Source organism: Bufo gargarizans, chromosome 4 (genome assembly GCF_014858855.1).
Source record: "Bufo gargarizans isolate SCDJY-AF-19 chromosome 4, ASM1485885v1, whole genome shotgun sequence".
In the NCBI taxonomy this organism is placed as follows: domain Eukaryota; kingdom Metazoa; phylum Chordata; class Amphibia; order Anura; family Bufonidae; genus Bufo; species Bufo gargarizans.
The window spans coordinates 107,958,862-107,983,079 of NC_058083.1; the positions used below are offsets into that span (position 1 = coordinate 107,958,862).

The 24,218-nt window shown below is 43.2% G+C and overlaps 1 protein-coding gene across 1 annotated transcript in view; it reads left to right on the plus strand.

Moving 5' to 3' along the window:
- Window positions 1-24,218, plus strand: part of LOC122934166 (ephexin-1-like) — a 196,005-nt gene that overhangs the window by 60,005 nt on the left and 111,782 nt on the right. The window contains exon 3 of the mRNA XM_044289423.1: window positions 19,288-19,345. Coding sequence (XP_044145358.1) covers window positions 19,288-19,345 — 58 coding nt within the window. The remainder of the gene's footprint in view (window positions 1-19,287; window positions 19,346-24,218) is intronic.

The following is a 24,218-nucleotide window of genomic DNA, read 5'->3' on the forward strand; positions in this document are numbered from 1 at the left end:
CCCACCCTTTTCCAGTTGACCCCACCTCTTTCCCAGGACTGTAGGCAACTATGCATTTATTATTAAAGCGCTATTCATTCCATGACGCTATACATATGAAAAGGGGTGTACATACACGTCAGGTTCATACATATTTGGACAGAGACAACATTTTTCTAATTTTTGTTCTGTACATTACCACAATGGATTTTGAACAACAATTCAGATGCAGTTGAAGTTCAGACTTTCAGCTTTAATTCAGTAGGTTGAACAAAATGATTGCATAAAAATATGAGGAACTAAAGCATTTTCTAAACTCAATCCCTTCATTTCATGGCCTCAAAAGTAATTGGACAAATTAAATAATTGCAAATAAAATGTTAATTTCATTTTTTATTTTTTTTGTAAATTCTCTTTTTATTAAATTTTCCATTTAAAATTAACATATCATGAGGGGAGGACACCTCAGGACGCAGCCCAAGAGAGTTACCTCCATAAGGCATGAGTGATACAAGAGTAAAAACATAAAGTGCTATAAAAACAGAAAATATGTAACAGGAAGGCACCAAGGAAAATTGAATGGCAAATATACAATACCAGCATATGCCAGGCGATATATGGGTATTCCTTCATTAAAGGTGAAGCCCAGTAAACAAGAAACATCAGGTAGTTTGTAGGGGGGGGGGGGGAAAGACCAGGGTAAGAGGGGAAGGGAAGGGGGGGAGGGGGGAACAGAAATAGAAAGACAACAGTCCAGAAAGAGCAAAGAAGGAAGGAAAGGCCAAGAGAGATAAACAAGAGCCTCACACCTTATGCAGCGAGAAGAAGTTTATAGTCGTGGGTAGTTTGAAATGTCATCCAGCTTTTCCATGTCTTAAGAAACGTATTTTCGGTGTTCATTAGCGAAGCGGTTAGATCCTCTATCCTCATTATTTCCTGAATTTTACCCAGCCACAGAGACATCGTAGGCACAGTTGTCTGCCTCCAAAGGCATGGGCTATATGCCCGAGCAGCATTGACCAAATGTCGTATCACAGATTTTTTATAAATCGCCATGGATAGGTCGCACTTGGTTGAAAACCCTTTGTTGGCAATGACTGCCTGAAATCTTGAACTCATGGGCATCACCAAACGCTGTGTTTCCTTCATTTTAATGCTTTGCCAGGTTTTTACTGCAGCGGTTTTAAGTTGCTGTTTGTGGGCCTTTCTGTCTGAAGTTTAGTCTTTAACAAATGAAATGCTCTATTGGGTTCAGATCGGTGACTGACTCGGCCATTCAAGAATATTCCACTTCTTTGCTGTAATAAACTCCTGGGTTGCTTTGGCTTTATGTTTTGGGTCATCATTGTCCATCTGTATCATGGAACGCCAACCAATCAGTTTGGCTGCATTTGAGCTCACAGTATGTCTCTGAAAACCCCAGAATTCACCCTGCTGCTTCTGTCCTGTGTCACATCATCAATAAACACTAGGGACCCAGTGCCACTGGCGGCCATGCATGCACAAGCCATCACACTGCCTCCGCCATGTTTTAGAGAGGATGTGGTATGCTTTGGATCATGAGCTGTACCGTGCCTTCACCATACTTTTTTCTTTCCATCATTCTGGTAGAGGTTTCTGTTGGCTTCATCTGCCCAAAAAATATACTTCCAGAAGTGTGCTGGTTTTTAAGATGTTTTTTTAGCAAAGTCCAATCTAGCTTTCTTATTCTTGAGGCTTATGAGTGGCTTGCACCGTGCAGTGAACCCCCTGTATTTACATTCATGCCGTCTTCTCTTTATGGTAGATTTGGATATTGATACGCCTATATCCTGGAGAGTGTTGTTCACTTGGTTGACTGTTGTGAAGGGGTTTCTCTTTACCATGATAATAATTCTGCGATCATCCACCACTGTTGTCTTCTGCGGGCGTCCAGGTCTTTTTGCATTGTTGAGGTCACCAGTGCTTTCTTTCTTTCTCAGGATGGACCAAACTGTAGATTTTGCCACTCCTAATAGTGTAGCAATATCTCAGATGGGTTTTCTGTTTTCGCAGATGAAGGATGGCTTGTTTCACCTGCATGGATAGCTCCTTTGACCGCGTGTTTACTTCTCAGCAAAATCTTCAAAATACAAGCACCACACCTCAAATCAACTCCAGGCCTTGTATGTGCTTAATTGAGAATAAAATAATGAAGGAATTACCCACACCCATGAAACAGCCTTGGAGTCAATTGTGCAATTACTTTTGGTCCCTTTAAAAACAGGGTGCCATATGTAAAGTTGCTGAAACTCCTAAACCCTTCGTCCAATTTTAATGTGGATACCCTCAAATGAAAGCTAAAAGTCTGGACTTTATGTCCATGTCCATTATATAACTATAACTGGAATATGTTTTAGTAAACAGGTAAAAAAGAAAAATGTGTGTCAGTGTCCAAATATATATGGACCTAACTGTACATAATACAGGCAATTGCACTAAGCATGAACAAGACAAGTTACAAACTGGTACAGAAGGGGAGAGGACACTGCCCACAAGGGCTTTCAATCTATTATTGTTTTCTTCTTAAATATCACGTTGATCTTTTTTCATATTTGTATCTGTTGGAGCTTTATTTTTCTGATTTAGAGCTCAAAATCCTTCATATAGAGTAGACACAGACTGAACAAATAACATACTGGCTCCATACATTTACTGATGCAGGGAAGAGTATATAGGAGTTTACTTTATGCTGTTTTATTATTTAATTCAATGTAGAATAGTATGCAGTAAGCTCCAAAGCTCCTCCTAATGGTGGCTGCAGACAGCCAGCATACACATTTATGCAGAGGTTTCAGAGCTCCCAAAGGTGTAGCTATTTGAAGAACATAGGAATTCCCACCCATACCCTTGTGCATAAGGATGTCCTAAGGCCTTAGAGATCTGTTAGAGATACTCCAGAGAGATCAACTTTATTCAGCCTGAAGAAGATACTTTAGAAATCAGACTGCAGATTGAACAGCTGAAAATCTGTATAAGACACTGTTGTAAGGTAAGGGTCTACGGCACAGACAACCATCACCCATGACTACCACTAGGACAGATCACTATCTACACCTGATAGTGGACATCTACACCTACAAGTGTTAAGTTTCGGCCATCCAACCTGCCTCCATACTTTCTTACTGGTGCCAGAAATTGCACTTTGAATCCACTGTTTTTAAATGTATCAAAAGTTATATGCTGCACTTAGTAAAAAAGAGACTGTTATACATTCACTTCTGGCCTGATTCTTCAAACTATGATTCCACTGCACCTATCCCCAGGGAGCAACGGCCTAAGGGAGTAAACTGTGATAGAACATTTCATCAGGGCCACCACCACTCCATCCTCTGCCTTGTCTCCTCTGGGGCTCACTTGCACAGTAACTTCAAAAATCTATTACTTTTATTATAGTTTTTGGAAACTTTATTCTGAACCTATAATGTTCACTGTTTCCCAGTTTACATAATTTCACAAAGTACTCTAGGAAGGGGTGGCAGACAGTCTTGTGTACTCAATTTTGAGCATTCATAAACAATCCACATAACCAAGACATGCTATGGTGCAGGGTTAGGGCTTTAAAGGGACTCTGTCACCACTTTCTAACCCCCCCCTTTTAAAACTATTGTTTTCTCCATGCCGCCCTTGTGATTACAAAGGTGTTGTTATAACATAAATTCGCTGTCTCGTTTTGATAAAAATACCTTTTATGTAACCTGTCAATCTCTTTGGATAAGGTGCCCAGGGCGTTTCTGAGGGTCTGAAGCTGCCGCCCGCCGCCTGCCGCCGTTGGTGCCCAGCTCCTCCCCTGATCCTTTCAGCGCCGCCTGAAAGTAAAGAAATCCGCCTCCGGCTCTCGCTCAGTCAGTGCCCCCTCCTCCTTTTCAAAGATCGCGCGCGTGCGCACAGGCCTGTGCCTGATGCGCCCGTGCGGACATTTAGAATCAGCCTCATTGAGCGAAGTGCGGGGTTAGAAAGTGGTGACAGAGTCCCTTTAATTGTGCATAGTTGCCAACAGTCCTGGTGGACCAGACTGCATAATGAGTGGGTTTATGCTACATTTTTAAAGAGGTTATGCAGTTTGTTAAAATTGTTGGTATATCCTTAGGGTAGGCCATCGGTATTAGATCAGTAGGGGTCCCAATCTCAGCAACCCTGATCAGCTGTTTAAAGGGGCTAGAGCACTGCATCCCCTTCACTGTTTACCAGGCATAGCTCCATGATTTCAGTAGTGGCTGTGCCTGGTATTGCAGTTCAGTACAATTGCAGTACCAGGCACAACTGCTGCTAAAAACAGAGTTGTGTATAGTAAAAAAAATGACGAGCTGCCACAGTCCCTTCAAACAGCTGATCAGTGTGGGTGCCAAGTGTCACCCATCTATCTAATATTTGGGTAGGCAAAAAATTTTTAAGAATCAGATCAATCATTTAAGACTTTATTCACATTGCCATTGAGGTTTTGGTTCCTGATAGTTCCATGAATTTAGGATACAGTGATAATGTCATAGTATTGTTTCCGAGTTACTATTTAACAAAGTAAAAAAATACCTTTCACCACTCCTGACAGGCCTGTTTTAATAGCTTCCTGCATTCCCCATGTAATAACAATTCTGGAGCATCTATTCTTATGGCTCTATGTTGTGCCATTCCTGTATTATTTCTGCTAGAAGTTATGAATGAATTGCCAGCAGTCTGCAGTAAGGGTACAGAGGGAGGTAACCATTTGGGGGGGTGTACCTGCAGTCTGAAAATGGCAGCACTGATTGGATAGCGTAAGTCTGTGCAGGGACCCCCCCAGCTGGTTACCTCCCCTCTGTACCCTTACTGCAGACTGCTAGCAATTCATTCATAACTTCTAGTAGAAGTAATACAGGAATGGCACAACATAGAGCCATAAGACTAGAGGCTCCAGAATAGTTATTACATGGGGAATGCATAAAGATGCTAAAACAGGCGTGTCAGGAGCGGTGACATCTTTTCTTTAAGTAAAAGCTATAGAAAAACAGAAGCGAGAATGAAAATGATAAATTTTTGATAAATGCTTTCATATGTCATTTTATACATTAAATGCATCATCACCATAATCCTATCATTCTGTCGAATTTTAATCTGTTGCTGCCAACATAAACACAAATCTGGGTATTAAAAAACCCATTATGGCTTTCTGGTTATTACATGTACAGTATGTACCTTATGATCGCCTTATGGGCTTTACCAAAACGATTAACAGTAAAGAGTCTTTTTAAAGTGTTGCATTACCCCACAAATCCTGTAACATTGTCACATCTATACAGTCATTATGGAGATGTTTTTTTTTGTTTTTTTTTTCGTTTTGCACAAACAATCCTTTACTTCCCACTTGCATATCTTCCAGGGAGCCAATCAAAGTGAGAGACCTCTTCTCCACCTCTTCAATGTCTGACTGTACAGTGTATACATGATCTGGTTTTATAGACTAAGGCCTAGTTTACACGAATGTGTGTGATCGGTGGCCGTATTGCGGCCCGCAAATTGCGGGCCGCAATACACGGCCACAGTTCCGTGTGCATTCCGCATCATGGATGCGGACCCATTCACTTCAATGGGTCTGCAAATCCGGATTTGGGAACGGCCGCACGGAACGGGACCCCTCGGAAGCACTGCGAAGTGCTTCCGTGGGGTTGCGTCCCGTACTTCCGTTCTGCAAAAAGATAGAAACCTGTCGCGCGGCCTGCTGGAGCATGAATAAAATAAAATTCACGAGAGGCCTGCGCCTCAACATAAATTTGTTGCATCCTCCAGCAGTTTAGAGGGAATCAAGACGGCATATAAAATGCCAGTCTTCATAAATATCCCCCTAAATTCATATTTGTCAGGAATGTTTTGGATGGACAAGACTGTGTCTGTGGCTGCCTCAGATTTCACAGTCATCATTACACCAAACAACTAAAGTTAAGGGTATGGCCGCACGGCAACATGGGTGGCGTTGACACTAAGTTGCAGAAAATTTGCACAACAAAAAAATATGTTGTGCGACTGTTTTAGAGCTGTGATTTGGTTTTGAAAACATGCAACCTGCAGCACAAAATACAGCATGTCTGAATTTTTTACAACTGTCACAGTCGGAGCATGAGGCCTTTTCACCATTGACATACATGAGGTCAAATGTCACTGTGTAGCCGTTCCCTAAATGAGCTCCTGCAACATCTCCTCTTCCGACAGAAGAGAGAGCGGCATAGAAATGCAACTTGTGCCTGGATTTAGGCACAGTGATGTTTAAAAAGTCATAAACTCACTGTTTGTGACTTTTTTTATGCCGGAAAAGAGATGTAGGGGGATGATAAACCGTCCCCATAATGTTTTTTTTGTTTATTATTGTTTTTTATTTTTTGGGTGATTGTCTTATGTGGGGGCTCATTTTTTGCAGGATGAGATGACATTTTTATTGGTACCATTTTGGGGTACATATGACTTTTGGTCACTCGGTATTACACATTTTGTAAGATAAGGTGACAAAAAAAATGACTGTTCTGACACTGTTTTTATTTATTTTTACAGTGTTCACCTGACAGGGTATATTGTGTGATATTTTTATAGAGCAGGTTGTTACAGACGTAGCAATACCTAATATGTCTTTTTTTTTTTGTTTCGCACAGCAAGCATTTTTGAAAAGAAAAAAAATCTTGTTTCTGTGTTGCCATTTTCTGAGAGCCATTTTTTTAAAATGTTTTTCAGGTGCCGGAAAATAGATGTAAGGGTATGATAAATCGCCCCCATAATGTTTAATTTTTTGTTTATTATTGATTTTATGTGGGGGCTCATTTTTTTTGCTTGATTGCTACCATTTTGGGGTGACCAAAAAATGGCAGTTTTGGCACCGTATTTTTTTTGTTTGTTTGTTTTTTTACAGCGTTCACCTGACGGGGTGGATCATGTTCATAGAGCCTGTCAATACGGACGGGACGATACCAAATACAGTATGTCTATTCTTTTTTTTTCTTTATATTTTTTACAGTTTTATATGACTTAATTATGGGAAAAGGGCACTTTTTTATCATGTGAAACACTTTTTTTTTCCACTGTGGGACTTCAAGTTTTGGGGGTATGATCCCCTCTACAATGCATTACAATAGAGGGACTGGGTCTCACAGGCTTCCGTAGTAAGCAAGCCTCAATGCCTGTGGAAGGCATCGGGCAGCCTTCCCAGCCATCGGGTCCTAGTCACCGCAGCACAGGGACCCAACGGGGAGGAAGCCTGCTCCCTTCACAAACCCCATACATGCTGTGGTCAGCACTGACCGCAGCATACACAAGGTTAAAGCGCCAGCATCTGTGTTTTCACTGATGCCGGCGTATACAGCAGAGGCTCGGCTGTCAGTGACTGTCGGGCACCTGCCGTCAATCATCACGCCGTACATGTATGGCTCTGGGACTTAAGGAACGTCCCGCAGCACCGTACATGTAAAATCCATAGTGCATTGCATATTTACCTACAGTAGTTTAGAACATTTCAGGAATTTCAGAAACTGTATTCCAACAAATCTGCTGTGAGTTCTACCTAAGTAGCCTGATTACTTACATGATGGTGAGATAAAGCCTGATGTCACCATCTTACTACAGTAAATGTGTTATTAGTAAGTTATTGGCCATTTGTAAAGTAGTTGGTGTCGGAGCTGGAGTTGGAATCAGAGTTGGAGTCAGAATTTTGGCTTATTGACAGCCCTGGTCTTATAGTCAGAAAAATTTGTTACATTTGCAAACGTTCTTCTGCAAGTAACTTATGATTCATTATGATGGGTTGCTGGGTCCTAGAAATTCCTTTTAAAGTAAACCTTGATTATGGATTTAGTGTTGTAATAAAATTTTGGACCCACATAGCATTCCAGTGTGTTTGATGAGCGCATGTGTTATGTTGGGCCTCATGAATGCAAAAAACAAGTGGCCATATGTAAATTACTTCATCAGCTTTCACTTGTTGAGGGCAGGCTAGAGATTAAAGGTGCAGTGACCAATAAGACCATGTTTTCTTCTGTAGCTAGGCCCAGTATGACTATGGCCCAGGAGATGTAGGTGCAATGCTGGGTCCCCCGGACACCACTGAGGTGTCACCACATATTGCTGCTCTCCGGAAGGGATGGTAAGGTGTGGTTGACCCAAATGGGAAATGAGTCCAGAGAGTCAGTGTCTTCTCCAGCCTCCTCTGACGCAGAATACATTTTCTTGCTGAGGAAAGGCCTAATGGGCTGGGGGGGGGGGGGGGGGGGGGTGTAGAAGCACCACCTAAACAGAAACATTGTTACAATTTCTGTCTACTATAGACTTGTATAGAGCTTTAATGCAAGTCTATGGGAATGAATAAGCAGTTTGTCCAGACATAAACAAGTCCTCTGACATAAACAACAGAGCTTTTTTACCTCCAAAATGTTGCATAGGTAGAAAGTCGTAAAGTCTATCAGTATTAGCTGGCTGTGCATTAACCTTTTCCACAGTGCAGTGCAGCTATAGTATAATAACAGTGCAAATGAACAGGATATATTACAATAAACATATAAATGTAATATAAGTGCAAACAACGGCTTAGATCACAATGCAAGTTAAAACTTCAAAGTGCAATAAAGTAGGGAGTTGATGTTTTTTTGGCTCGCACTTATTTCTCCTAAAATGCTGTGTGCAATGTATTGCCGTGTTATATGTTGTGTCACTGTTTGTTGCCATGGTGATTGCATTTTATTAAGCAGTAACTTAGTATTACCCAGTAGTTACTGCTATTCTTATCTAGTGCAGGATTGAACCGTACTGGTAACTGCAGGCAAAAGACTCTGGAATGTGTATGGAATAGGGCAGGATTATACGTGTCATATGTTATTAAATCTACTGGTGTCTCTTCTATTCAGGGGAATTACTCCCTGTATTTTTTTTTTTACATTCAGGAGTTACGCGGCCGGCTTTTGTCACATGCTCTTATTCATGGTTGATATTTTTCCTGTCTTCCACCAAAAGGTAGGATGCAGAAAATGAAGAATTCCATGGACAAATAGAAAACAATATCACTTTGTTCAGGTCTGACTAAGCTGTGCGATTCCAGAACTAGGCGCCATCCACTGTCTAGTGGCCAAGTCTGGTTACCGCAGTGCAGCTCCCATTCATATGATTTGTATGCATCTTTCAGAATTACAAAGGAGGGCTGAACTAAGCCCCTATGTTGGACAGCAGAACTATCTCGGAGGCTGGGCAGGGTGTACCACGCTGCTCCCTACTGTAAAGCCATGCCACTTTAAAGGATAACTGCCACACTTAGACCCTAATTTTAATTTTCATATATGTAGATACTAATAAAATGATATTCTAGAATCAGTTACTATTAGACTGACTTACCCCATATTTAATAAGATTCAGCCCTTAGCAACCAGTCTGCATAAAACTTCAATTTCACTATTCAGTTAAGATGGCCGCCACTGCCCTCACCCTGAGGCTAATCCCGCCTGCCCTCACTAGCCAGTAACAATAGCCCCCCAAAAGTGTCAGTAACCAGAGCCCTCCCCCCTAAAGGGTTAATCTCCTGCAGCACAAAGGGGTCCTCTTACCACACGTTGCTTTCATTTATACACTGAGCAGATGGCAGATCTCCCTTCCCTGGTCTGCGCTGCTTCAACTCTGCATTCTCCAGCTCTGCTGAGTGAGGGAGCGTCTGCCAAGCGCAGGGACAGGGAGAAGTGCACACAGCCCAGGCACTGTTATCAGCTGCTGGGGAGGACCTGGCTTTAATCATTTACTTACAGTCCCTGGCTGTCTGTAATCTGACCCTGCGCACTGCCTGCTTCTGCGTCCTCCGTCCTTCAACACATAGACGGACCATGCCTAGCAACCTGATTTTAAGCAGAGGTAAAAGTAGGCAGTAGAGGGAACAAAACTGTGGAATTAAGGGGTAATTGAATACACAGTGAAAAGTTGAAATAGGGCCACCAAGGAGATTAATCACCACAATCCAATACTCCAAAAAAAAAAAAAAAAAACGACAGTTATACTTTAAATTTGGGTCTATACAGTCACATAGCTTTACAGTAGATTGTACCAACAGAATTAAGTCCAACAGCTTAGGGTGAAAAGGTCCCATTAGGACGAGCCCTGACAGAGCATAAGGACATTATGGTCGTTCTTGAGACCAGCAAGAGTGGAGAGCTACTGCACAGGAGCATCCTATACTCTGATGGAAGGCATGACCATGTATTATTACCTGGATTGGTCACGCATTTATTAAAATAGGTACCATATATTGTTCTTGCTATAGCATCCTTGAAAGGTATCTTATAAGGGTCCATTCACACATACATGTGTGTTTTGCGGCTCCGCAAAACACGGAAACCGGCCATGTGCAATCCGCATTTTGCGGACCACACATCACCGGCACTAATAGAATATGCCTATTCTTGTCCGCTATTGCGGACAAGAATAGGGCATGTTCTATTTTTTTTCGGGATCGGAATTGCGGACCCGGAAGTGCGGGTCGGCAATTCCGGATCCGAGCCCCATAGAAATGAATGGATCTGCAATTCCGTTTCCTCAAAATGCGTAACGAAATTGCGGACGTGTGAATGGGGCCTAATGGTGCAGCAGAATGTAGAATCTCTGCTTGTCAACCAGAAGGCACAGTGACTTTTCCAAACAGTATGTAGGACATTTAGCATCCCCTGTACTCCAGAAAATTGGGGTGAACAAGTTCTAAAAATTTGGCGCATACCCACTTGTGCAAGATTTCGTGACTTTTGGGGCTTTTAGCCCCAATTGCTATTTTTCAAAAAAGTGGTGCAGGATGGGGAACAGGTTGTGCAAGGCCGAGTATAACTGGCCCAACACATTTATTACAATCCATGCCAGGGAACTAGCGTAGATAATGCTTGAAATCTAGACGAGCTCCCTTGCTGGTGCACAGACCTGCACAGATGCACCACACTGATTAACTCTTAATAACAGTGGTGGATTAAAGCCTGCGTATAAAGCGCTTGGTCATAACACGTAAATGTCCCCCTGTGTGTTTCTGTTGTGCACTATAGGCAATTTGTACTAACTGTAACCTACAGTGCACCCGCCCTGTGCCCTCCTCATACTGTCATTCACCGTGATTCTATCCAGAAGGTTTTCAGCATTGCTAGAAACACTCAGTTCCGCACATACTGCTCTGTGAATCTTCTTATTTAGTGTGGAGGGCTGTAAATCTCCTATGCTTACATCTGAAGAGTTTATACAGATCTTGTCAGGTAGCAGTGGGCTTTCTGCTACCGTTTCTCGATTTTAACTCTTTCACAGAATTTAGGAATGAAACCGAAATTTTTTTGATAGGGAAGGAAGAAAATAAGCTTGACTTCTGTGCTAAAAAATGATAGAAAATATCTGCAGAGAGTGGCTGTTGTTTTTTAAAGGAATCTGTCAGCAGTTTTGCATCAACGCATATGGGTGCGGGGGACAGGAGGTAATACATACATCTGCCACTGCTTTTAATCAAGGAAGTGTTAGGGCCCTTGCACACGACCGTATGTCTCATATGAGTGCAGGACTATAGCACCGCGGACAGCCCGACCTGCGCAGCATCTATATAATCTATGATGCTGTGTACTCCCGTGCGCACGATCAATGTCGGGCATATGGCCAGCTCACGGACTGTATGTCTCGGAGGGCATACGGTCGTGAGGAAGGGCCCTTATACAAATGAACTTTGAAGGCTGTGGGTGCTGCTCCCGCAAGTGCTGGCTGCCTGCAAGCTACAGTACATCACACTCTGTAAAAGCAGCTCCATGGCCCCTCCTCTCTGCTGCGAGTGATGGCTGCACTAGTCTCCTGGTTTGATGCTACAGCCATCACTCACACAGAGAGAGAGGGGAGAGGCTGTGGAGCTGCTCATGCACCGAGTATAAAGCACTGCAGTCTGAAAGTAGCCCACAGGCCACATACGGGAGCGGCTCCCACATCACTGAAAGTTAATTTAAAAAAAATCAGGGGCAGAGGTATGCACCTCCTGTCCCCTGCCCCTGTCTGTCAGCAGTTCTTCATTGATAAAACTGCTGACAGACTGTCATTATTGCACTAGGTTCACATCCTATTTGGACAGTAGGTTCAATTGGACTTTTGAAATTGACCAAATGTGTGCCAAAACTGCATTCCTTTGGCATATAATTGCCTATGGGCATGTTAGGTGTGTAGGTGGAAAGAATTTACCGGTGCAAGCAACTTTACTTATTGTGTGAGTCAATAAAAAGTTCTATATGATGAGTAAGTACCCCCCAGCATTGTATAGGGAACCTGCACACACCCATTTGATTGATTTTGAAGTAATGGCAGGCAAGAATGTTTTCACATATTGTTTGTTCTTTTCTGACATATGGACACACATATGGCCTGGTGAGATCTAATGTTCGTCTGAATAGGATAGTCCTGTTTGATTATTCTTCTATGTGCATATTATTCCTAGAAAGTATATTTAATGAACCACAGAAGGTAACATATCAGTACCCCTGTATAAAGGGGTATATAATTGTCTCATAAATACACAGGTCAAAGCTTCACTTGCTGTAAGAACTTACCGTAGTTTTACTATTTTCTTGCATCCATCTGTGCAGTACGCTGCATGTACTGAATGTATAGTGTTTTTTGTCATTTTGGTCTTTTCAGGCTTGACGAACGTGGCTAGAGTATTCCAATTAGTGGACAGGAAATCTGCTGTGTGTTAAGATATGCATAAGCCTCCACACCCTCAATCACTATACTCTCTCCAATACCACTCTCCCTCCAGAAGCAGTCCAGGACCTAACTTTTTTATTTCTTTGCCTATATAGTGCAGGGTGGGCCATTATAGATAGAGGCTGTTGTGTATGCCTTGTATATACCTATTTTATTTGATGTGCCATTTGTGGGTTGGCAGCCATCTAGATTCCTTCTATCCTCAAATATGATTTTCCTCATAAATACATCTTTTCCTATCATGTCTGGCTTTACTGAGAAAGAGGGGGCGTTGAGTAAAGACAGCCATGACAGACCAGTGACACAGAGCTGCTGTCCCCTCATACTGCAGGGTCTCTATGTTTTTCTACATGATGCAGCTTGAGCCTGTCTGCCCTCAATGCCTTGTCATTTCTATACTGTCAGCTATTACATACAGGAGGCATAGAGAACATTGTGAAGCTGCATTTCATAGAACTACACTGGAGAGTCAGTACACACAGATGGCAAAGACAGGCAGTGTGAACCAGGAGGTTTATGTAACCACAGCTAATCACTGTATACACACACCAACTATATATCAGGACATCTGGTCCTTTACATAGGTGAGACATTATATCTACAACAGAATACAGGGATATAGAAAGGAACATGTAGGGTGGATAGGGGAGAGGCCAGAGAGCTGCCAAGAGGGATATCATTGGTGATGATGTCACCCTGTAGTTCACAGGAAGTCAGCTATAGGGGAGAGACTGAGTTCCTGTTTACACATTAGAGCAAGCTCTGGACTGATAGTAAGACTTGAGGTCACATGACCAGATGCAACTGAGTTAGGGTGTAACAAATTACACTGCAAGAATACTGGTAGTGGGATAGCATTATATATTAAATTAAAAAAACAAAACAGGAGTGCTTTAAAAAATAATAATTTTATTGCTTCTAATATCTCCATATATATCTAATGCCCTGGAGTAAGTGTACTGTGGAGTCTTGATGTCTGTGGACATTTGACCCTGTTGTTGCAATGCAAAGGAGTAGAGAAGACTGAAGAAGCCAGCTCAGTGCCTTGCCTGTACTTGAGTTCCTCCAATAAAGAAGTACAATCGTTTACTGCAAACCCTGACTCATTGGACTTTTTTCCAAATCAGGGTGCGCCACACCTTACCATTCCCTCCAGAGAGAAACAACACATGGTGACATCTCGACCGTGTGCGGGGGGCCAGCATAGCGTTATTGGTCACCTGAAACCTGGCCACTGCATATACATCACCTGACAGAGCCTGTACGGCAACACACTGAGGTTTTATAACTCCATACCAAGGTGCACTGTCATACAGACTTTGTATACAGGGCCCTAACTCACATAATGTTTATTTGCATGTAAGGTTGCTTCACACTCCATTTAGCCCCTCCACTGAGATTTCTGTTAAGGATATACATTGCATTCAGAACGTCTTTAGACCCTTTCATTTTTTTTCACATTTCATTATGTTGCGGCCTTGTGCTAAAAAAAAGTTTTCCCCCATTAATTTGAACTCAGTACCCCATAATGAGAGAAGTGAAAACAGAATTTTTCGAAATTTTCAGACAAATTTATTAAAAAGAAAAAACTCATGGACATAAATATTCAGACACTTGAAATGTAAGTCGGGAAGCCTCCCATTTCTGTTTATCATCTTTGAGATGTTTCTACACCTTGATTGGAGTCCACCTGTGGTAAAGTCAGTTGATTGGACATGATTTGGAAAGACACAGCCCTGCCTATATAAAGTTTCATACCTGACAATGTATATCTCAACAAAAACCAAGCCATGGGAAGTAAAGAACTGCCTGTAGAGCTCAGAGACAGGAGGAGTGTACAAAAAAGTTTCTGCTCCACTGAAAGTTTGCAAGAGGACAGTCGGTGGCCTCAATAATTCTTAAATGGAAGAAGTTTGAAACAATCAGGACCCTTCCTAGAGCTGGCCACCCCACCAAACTAAGTAATTGGGGGAGAAGAGCCTTGTTAAAGGATCTTGTGTGCAGGTGTTAGAAACTTTCAGAAGGTCAATCATCACTGCAACACTCCACCCAGTGGCGTAGGGATCGCCATAGCAACCATAGCAGCGGCTATGGGGGCCCGTCCAGACCGCATTATTATTATTATTTTTTTATTAATACACACAGGCAGCCAGGCCCGACCGCCCGCCCAGTGTAGTGGGCGGGGAGCGGGCGGTCTGCAGCTCGTGCCTGGCTGGGGGGAAGCAAGGAAGGAGGAGCTATAGTAGGCCTGGAGCAGGCGGGCTCGGGGCACACTGTCTGCCGCACAAGGAGAACATGAGGTAGGCGGTGGAGGGGGTCGGAACGGGGGCTCCTTATTGAAGGTTGCTGTACTCGCAGTAGATGGTTCCAGTTCTACTGCGGGCGGGCTCAGGGCTGGTGGTCTGGTGGTGGCAGACGCACTACTGTGGCAGGCACCAGGCTAGTCTGGACTGGGAGTCTGATGGGACTGACTTGTAAAAGTTAGATGAGAGAAAAAAGTCTGAGTGCACTCAGACTTTTTCTCTCTCATCTAACTGAAGACGCATGGTAAGGCCCCATTCACACATCCGTAAGTGTTTTGCAAATCCACGGGCCCGTGGATCCGCAAAACGCTGACATCGGTAATGTGCGATCCGTAATTTGCGGACCGAACATTGCCGATACTGCATAGAATATGCCTACTTTTATCTCCAAATGCGGACAAGAGTAGGACATGTTCTATTTTTTTCGGGAACGGAATTGCGGACCCGGAAGTGCGGGTCCGCAACTCCGTGTCCAGGCTGCACGTCGTACGGCCCCATAGAAATCAATGGGTCCGCAATTGCGGACGTGTGAATGGGGCCTTATTGGTAGGTGCCAGACCAGATGTGACAACTCCAGACCCTCAGACTTTTCTATGCTCATGGCGGTGGGAGATCTAGGATGGGTGTTTGGGTGGGAGCTCTGAAAGGGGTGGTGGGAGGCCCGATAGATATGTGGGGGCTGGGGGGGCCCATAAATTTTTTTTGCTATGGGGCCCATGCATTTCTAGCTACGCCCCTGACTCCACCAATAACACTCCACCAATCAGGGATTAATGGCGTGATAAGAAAGAAGCCTCTCCTCAAAAGATGCATGAAAGCCCATCTGGAGTTTGCAATAAAGAGCATCTACAGTAAAGGACTTTCAGACTGAAAAATAAGATTTTCTGGTCTGATGAAACCAAGACTGAACTTTTTGGTCTGAATTCTAAGTGTCATGTCTGGAGAAAACCAGGCACTGGTCACTACCTGCCTAATACCATCCCTACAGTGAAGCATAGTGGTGGCAGCATCATGCTGTGGAGGTGTTTGAACATCTCTGGAGAGACCTGAAAACCTGACACAGCTTGAGAGGATCTGCAGAGAAGAATATCAGAAAATCCCCAAAATACAAGTGTGTAAACCTTGGGGCATAACACCCAGGAAGACTGGAGGCTGTATTCACTGCCAAAGGGGCTTCAACTAAGTTCTGAGTAAATGGTCTGAATACTTATGTCAATGTAAGATTTTAGGTAGTCATTTATGAACAGATATACTCCACTTTTGTGGTGTATATCTGGCGCAGATTCTGTCGCACAGCATGTTGCAGCAGAATCAGCTACTTCTTCCCCGCTCACGCCAGGTCTGTAAAAGGGGCATTTCATGGGCGGGGAAGGGGACGTCTCATTCATCATTTTCTACGCCTGGTTTAGGCATAGAAAATGGTCTAAATGTAAGACAGCAAGGAAGCCTCTACATAACTTCGGCGATCCACCACCAGCACAGGGGCTTATTAAGACTGGCATCTAAAATGCTTGTCAAAAAATGTGCCCCCCCCCCCCCCCCCAGTTCCTGTCCAAGACATTCATTATCTCAGCAAATGATATTGTTAGAGCTCAAAGGGTTAACAGTCATTTATCACACAGAGCAATGACTGAATAGGGAATATATTGCATTCTCTGTCCTAGTAATGTTTAGAGGAAGAAAGTTTCCATGTCTCTAGGGATTAAGGGAAAATATTTCATTCCCTCTCCCAGTAAAATGTTTAAAACGGAGACTAGTAGATAAAATAGTGATTATGAGAATGTGTGCCTGTAAAACATTAGCAGCACCCATGATGTATCTGTGTCTACATGTAGGTGACACAATTACTTTGAATATCTTCTGCATCTCAATTTATAAAGTGAGAGATTATTATATTATACAGCGAAATGTATCATGAGGGATGGTTTTTGGGTTGTGTGGCTTATGGGGTGGCGCTAGGTGCGTCAATTACCCTGCACAAGGACATCACAGCCAGCCTGGAACCTTGAGCCACTACAAATCTTAATATTAGTTAATTATAATATTTTTTTTATATTAATTGTATATCAGTATTATTTTAACATGGTATAGCAATAATTTAATTTTTATCACGTTAGGTCAATATTATTATTTGAGCACTGTATGGTAGTACTTCCTACGGCATTGTATGGCACTGTTCATTTCTATACATGTTGGTGTCATTGTATAACATTGTCATTTAGGCAACTGAATTAAAAGGGTTTTCTGATATATTTTAACTGAGGACCTATCCCCTTAGCCATCGCCATGTGATATCATTTATTGGTCACATGGCCTAGGCGCACCTCAGCCCTATAGAAGTGAAGGGGGCTGAGCTGTGATACCAAGGACAGCCGCTATACAATGTACGGCACTGTGCTTGGTGAGCAGAGAGAAGGGCAAAGTGCTCACAGGAGCGCTGGTGCCTTCTCAAACAGCTGGTCGGCAGGAGTCCTGGGTGTTGGACCACCACCAATCAGATACTGATGATTAGAGATGAGCGAATCGAAGTTGACGAAGGGATATGTAATGCCCAACCTACGACCTGTGGGCCACATCCAGCCTGCGAAGCTGTGTCATGCGGCCCGTGCAGTGACCGAAGGTGGAGCTTGCGCACAGTTGCAGAAGAGACGCGCCTGCGCTGCCATTCCTAATTATACTGTGGGGTAGTACTATTATTAGTTTTGCGATGACTGAAGGCCCCATCTCCCGACACCCGCCCGTACAGACCCCCTCTGGACTCTCAGCCAGGCATCAGAGCACATCGAAGGAGAAGGTGAGGACGAGTCAGATGGGAGCAAGAGGTCTATTAAAGATGTGACTGGCGAGGTGTGGTAGTGGTGGAAGTGATTGGACCTGAGCCTATTTCTTATTATGTGATTACTATGTCTGGTGCCCATGTGAGAGGACTCAAAATATTGCACCACAAGGCATTTCTAGAGAGAGTTTCCTGTATTCCACTCCTTAGTCTTGCTATGCCCAGAGATGTGTCACCTTCACAGTAATGCTCACATGCTCCCTTCACAGTGGTAATGCCCAGATGTGCCCCCTTCACAGGGGTAATTCCCAGATGTGCCCCCTTCACAGGGGTAATGCCCAGATGTGCTCCCTTCACAGGGGTAATGCCCAGATGTGCCCCCTTCACAGGGGTAATGCCCAGATGTGCCCCCTTTACAGTAGTAATGCTCACATGTGCCCCCTTCACTGTAAAAGTCTCCAGATGCGCCCCCTCTACAGAAAAAATGCCCAGATATTTGCCCTTCACAGTAGTAATGCTCACACGTTCCCCCTCACAGTGTTTGCATTTCTTTCTGGCAAAGCTACCTGGTTCTGGCCCATGAAATTTATAACATGTCTAGTGCGGCCCTCAGACGAAAAATGGTTGGGCACCACTGTCCTACAGGATAATATACAAGTTCGGATGGTAGGACAAACCCTTTAACAAAATGGGGATAACTCCTCCAGAATACAAAGGTTCAGTCTTGTGTACTAGCATTATATTGGTATACCGGTATATTCAGCTTTGCCTCTTGTCAATGGATATGCTATGTTTACCTCTGGAATACTATCAAGGAAAGGTTTAAACAATCAATACACATATATCCTCATTATTTTTCTTCTCATGACTGAAGTTTTGTCAGCCAAGTGGAGAGAGCTATAAAGTAGCCTAAAGCCAAGGCATCCGAGAAGGGTTGACTTACATTCAACATGAGGTATACATTTTATTTTCCAGTAAAGAAATGTTAGTACAACTGTACAAGTCAGGATAAAATTTGTGTTCAGTTGCGTGCCCTGGTGCCTCAGGGAGCCCGAAGGCTCCTCTGCTTCATAAAAAAAACGCCAGTTTTATAAATGCCATATGGTGTCACATTTTGCTTTGGGACCCAGGAGCTTCCAGCTACAACAACAAAAAATGACAATTTTAGACCATCTCTAGACAGTCTCCACCCCAGACACACCAGTTAGCTAGACAGTCTATGCACAGTTGAGCAGTGTATCTTGGGTGAAGACTGTCTAGAGATTGTCTTAAGGTTGTCATTTTTTTATTTTCTGTTGATGCTCAAGAGCCAATTAAGGGGCCTAATGGGGGCTTCTACTGACAGACAACTCAACTGGGGGCTCATCATCTCCCATGTATGGGCTGTTGGGCTGTTGTGTCCTTTTCCTCCCCTGCGACTGGGGTCCAGTCTTTTCACAAGATTTATGCCTCTATACCTTGTAAGATGTCTGGAAACTTTATCAGTGATAATTATTGCCAATCTTCCCTCTCTTACAGGACAACAGGGACACAGGGACCCAAGAAATAGCCTCATACCAGGAAACCCTTCACACAGGTATGTCACTTTTCTGCAAATCAGGCAATCCAGTATGATAATGGTGGTATGATACAGTCCTGACCAGAAATAAACCATAGTTGTGAATGAGAAGGGCCTAGACCAGGCATGCTCAACCTGCGGCCCTCCAGCTCTTGCAAAACTACAACTCCCATCATTCCCAGACAGCCTACAGCTATCAGCCTACTGAAGGGCATGGTGGGAGTTGTAGTTTTACAACAGCTGGAGGGCCACAGGTTGAGCATCTCTGGCCTAGACCCTAGAGAGTCTTTTTACCCGTTTATTGATTTTTTTACTGTGTGTGGCACAGTCTTGTGGCGCGCAGATACTATGTTTCAAATGCCTTTTTATTAGTATTTTAGGCAGTGACATATGAACAGTTTTGACTACTTTTGGACTTTGTGATACTGTTTTCCTGTATCACATGCGGCATTTGCTGTAATGTGACAGGTTTGGTGTGGATGGTCGTCTTTATGCTATTGGTAGGGCAAGTTATGGACATTTCTATATGTAGAAGAGATCATACTAGAAGCATTTCAGGTGTTCTTGGTTTAAAAAAAAGCATGATCATTTGCTCTAATACCGATATAAAATCCTTAAAGGTGAAAATGCTATTAAAATGTAAAAACCTTTAATAATAACACCAATAATACCTTATCTATAGTTATTAATGCAAAGGATGAAGAAGTTAATATACAATTGACCTCAAGTGTCAATCCTGTATAATAAGGAAATTCAAAAACAACGGCATCTACCCAAAGCGGTAAAACATACCAATGAAATTCCTAAGAAACAAGATGGTTTGGCATGTCCTGTCACTAGTATGCTCTATCGGGGGCTACTCTTACCCTGGTAATCCTAACCACAGAGCACCCACCCTGATAATGGCGTCCCTAACACTACACGCCCTGTAATGACCCTGTCTTAAAATCCCAACATGCCATGTTTCACATAAAAGCGACTTCAGTGGCTGCCCATGCAGTTTACTTACACTGACCGTTTCTCTGCTGGTTGATCTTCTACCCGACCTCCCAGCATCTAACCTATAGAGATTTATGAATGATTATCACCTTAGGTTTATCTCACTTAGCACGACCCCATGGAGCCTATAGGTCCCTTGATAAGGTTTTATGTGAAACATGCTGGTTAGTTACTGATGTGTTACCGCTTTGTGGATGGAAGCCAACGTGCACGTTAGTGTCTGAAATTCCTTTCTTTTGTGAGGCCAACTGTATATTCGTTTTTTTCATTCTTCTCATTGTTTACTATAGATGGGATTTTATTTGGTAGTATTATTAAAGGTTAACTTTTAATAGCATTTCTCACCTTTAAGGATTTAATACTGTGTAGGCTGGTGAACTAGCCACTAGGGATATAGGTTATGGCTGTATATTGTGGTTTTTGCATCACATGTGGGGAGACATTTAATGTGCCAATGTGTAATGAAAACACTCCAGGAGCAGGATGTAATAGTGGCCAGGATATGGGGTGCTGATAGGGGGACAGAAAGAGCTCTCCCCTTTCACCTAACCTCTCAAAAGATGCAGTTGCTATTGACCGTGGCAACTGATGGGTTAAACTGCCTGGATAGGAGTTCTCTCTCATCCTGGCAGGAAGGAGTTAGGTCTAGCATTTCTGTCTTTCTACACCACCCCTTTACTGAAGTAAGATTGAAACAATGTTTTGTAACTTTTTAAAAAGTTTGATAATTGATAAATCTGGCTTTAATCACCTCGACAGGCTAACCAAGCTCACTTTCCCCACACACTGTTTAAGGCTGCTTTCACACTAGCGTTCGGGTTTCCGTTCGTGAGCTCCGTTTGAAGGAGCTCACGAGCGGACCCGAACGCAGCCGTCCAGCCCTGATGCAGTCTGAATGGAGGCGGATCCGCTCAGACTGCATCAGTCTGGCGGCGTTCAGCCTCCGCTCCGCTCGCCTCCGCACGGACAGGCGGACAGCTGAACGCTGCTTGCAGCGTTCGGGTGTCCGCCTGGCCGTGCGGAGGCGTGCGGATCCGTCCAGACTTACAATGTAAGTCAATGGGGACGGATCCGTTTGAAGATGCCACAATGTGGCTCAATCTTCAAGCGGATCCGTCCCCCATTGACTTTACATTGAAAGTCTGGACGGATCCGTCCCAGGCTATTTTCACACTTAGCTTTTTTTAGCTAATATAATGCAGACGGATCCGTTCTGAACGGAGCCTCCGTCTGCATTATTATGGGCGGATCCGTTCAGAACGGATCCGCCCGAACGCTAGTGTGAAAGTAGCCTAAATCTGGAGTGCGTGGAGTAAAAATCCAGAATGTCTCAAAAAAAATTTGAGCAAATATGCCCAAAAAGCCTCAAAGCTCTATTTTGAAACTTTTTGATTTAAGAATTTTGTATAGTCCTTTTCCCAATACCTGTGTATGGGCAGCAGTAGTGACGATGTAGTAGTCCCTTTGTCTCTCTCTAAACACTTTGCAGTCTTTCCAAGATAACCGCACGCAAGTTATTCTGTTATCCTTAACTCTTTTTGCAATTCCTAGGCTGAGGGTTGCAGATCTTAGTTGTGGATGTCCAGTCCATCTCAAAGTGTGGCTGATGCTGGAGACAATTCAACCTCTCCACAGCAGTAAACCTTTAATACCATAAACAAGCAGGACCTTACGGACTGATTCCAGTGCACAACCTTGAAATATTGTACTTATGACATATTGAACACACATTATGTACCATTAATGTCTAGTTACACTTCCATCTCCCATCTAATCTGAGAAATACATGAAAAATACATGTGAGCAGCCACAAGACATAGGCATACATGTCTGTTACCAGATGGTTGGGGGCCGCACAGAATAGTATCAAGGGCCACATGTGGCCCCCCCCCCCCCCCCCCCGGGCCGCAGGTTGTGCACCCCTGCTCCAGAGCAATGCACAGGGCACAATTCCCCTCAGTGTTCTTTGTGACCTTTTTTTAATACACTTGAATTTTTTTATGTGATTTTTGCACGGGCTGTTTTTAGTGCAATTCTTGCAGGAAAAACTTAAACTCCGGATGAATGTCTATGGGACTATTGAAAGACAGGACACACTATTTTATTTGTTTTTCTTTGCTAGGGGTGTTTTTTTCTAATTTAGGTATGTTTTTGTGTGTATTGCATTAAAAAAAAAAAAAACAACATATGGAAAAATGGCACTAAAAAAGCATGCATCTTTACTGCGCGCTTTGAGCAGTAAAAAAAGACACCAGATCAAATTTGTGTGTATGAACCCTAAAACATGCATTTTTTCTGGCATTTTCAAGTTCTATAGCGAAGCCAAGAAAAAAAAATGCCAGAAAAAGCTCCTTACCTAGAACATGCTGTACTTTAAAAAATGCCATTGACCTCAAAAATTCCACCAACAAAAACTCTGTGTACAGACATTTCAGTAATTTGCTATAGACCTTACTCAAACATATTGCCAAGAAAAATTCGGTGAAAATATGGCAAATACGTGTATGAATCGTGTGCAGTGCGAGGCCTGCTTTAAAGGTTCTCCATTCCTCTGGACAAGTGGCAGACTCCATAGAGGAGTAACCCGGAGAGAAAGCAGGAAAGATAACTATACACAATGTCGGACTGGGGTGCCTATGGCCCATCAGTAAAATTTTATTTTGGGAGCCCAATGTACAGCTACATGCAAATATTACCTGCTCACACAGCGGCAGGCAGCAGCAAGATGCTCAAGATGTTTGACTATGGAGGTCCCTGCAGCGACCTCAGATAAAAGGACACTGGCCGATGGCCTCTGTATCTAGAAGTCATATCCGTCACTTGATGTGTCTATAATAATAAACCATGTGGTCTCTTTGATAATCTACCCAGATTTTTATATGGTCACATAGGCTGTTTGAGATGCTATCAGCTTTCTATTGGTATGTAGTGTATTGTGCAACGTGCCATATGTGCAAGAAGTGAAGGGCTGGGGGCCCACCCTTGCTCAAGGGCCCACAGACTGTCTAGGATCACAAGGACTGCGTGTTAGCAAAGATATGCTCATTTATGGCAAAAAGGCCTTGCTGTTTGTCGAGAGTGTATGTGCTGAATGTGCCCGCCACACATATAACGGATTTGCAACCCATTTGAGGATCTGCACCCCACTGTGGGAACTACAGCACTGATTGAGAGAGTTTTGCACGCTTGCGTCAATTTGGAAGGTGAAAGTGTTTAGCAAGAGCTCAGGGCTTAGTTGCCCATAGCAACTAATCAGATTTCACCTTTGATTTTCCAAAGGAGGTGTCCAAAATGAAAGGTGGAATCTGATTGGTTGCTATGGGCAACTTCGCCAGTTTTCCTTTACACCAGTTTTGATAGATCTGCCCCAATGAAATTTGATAAATCGCATGTACACTATTGGGCACATTTACTAAGATCAGATATTTACGTCGGTCTTCGTTTACCCCCTGCGCTGCCGTGAGATTCATCTAATTAATCAGGTGCATCTGTGGCAGTCCTTGTGCCTGGTGTAAAAATGACGTCTGCCCCTGTCCCACCCAACTAGCGCTTACGGCATACAACCGGCCGTGCGACTAAATATTACACAACCTGTTAAAAAAGGGGACTTGCGACTATTTTACACCTAAAATAGTTGCAAGTCCGTTAGTAAATGTGCCCCTATGTGTATTTATTACATGCAAAAATTGACCTGCCGTGCAGATTTTAAAATCCACAGAATGTCAATTGTTATGTATTATACAAAGTGGCTTTCCCCAAAAAACTTCATTGGCGCAAAGAAGATTATGTCAAAACACCTGGAAAAAACAAAACAAAAACACCTAATGAACAAAAACTCCAGTAACAAAAAAGAAAAACACTGGAGCTGGCGTTGTTACCACAAAAACATAGG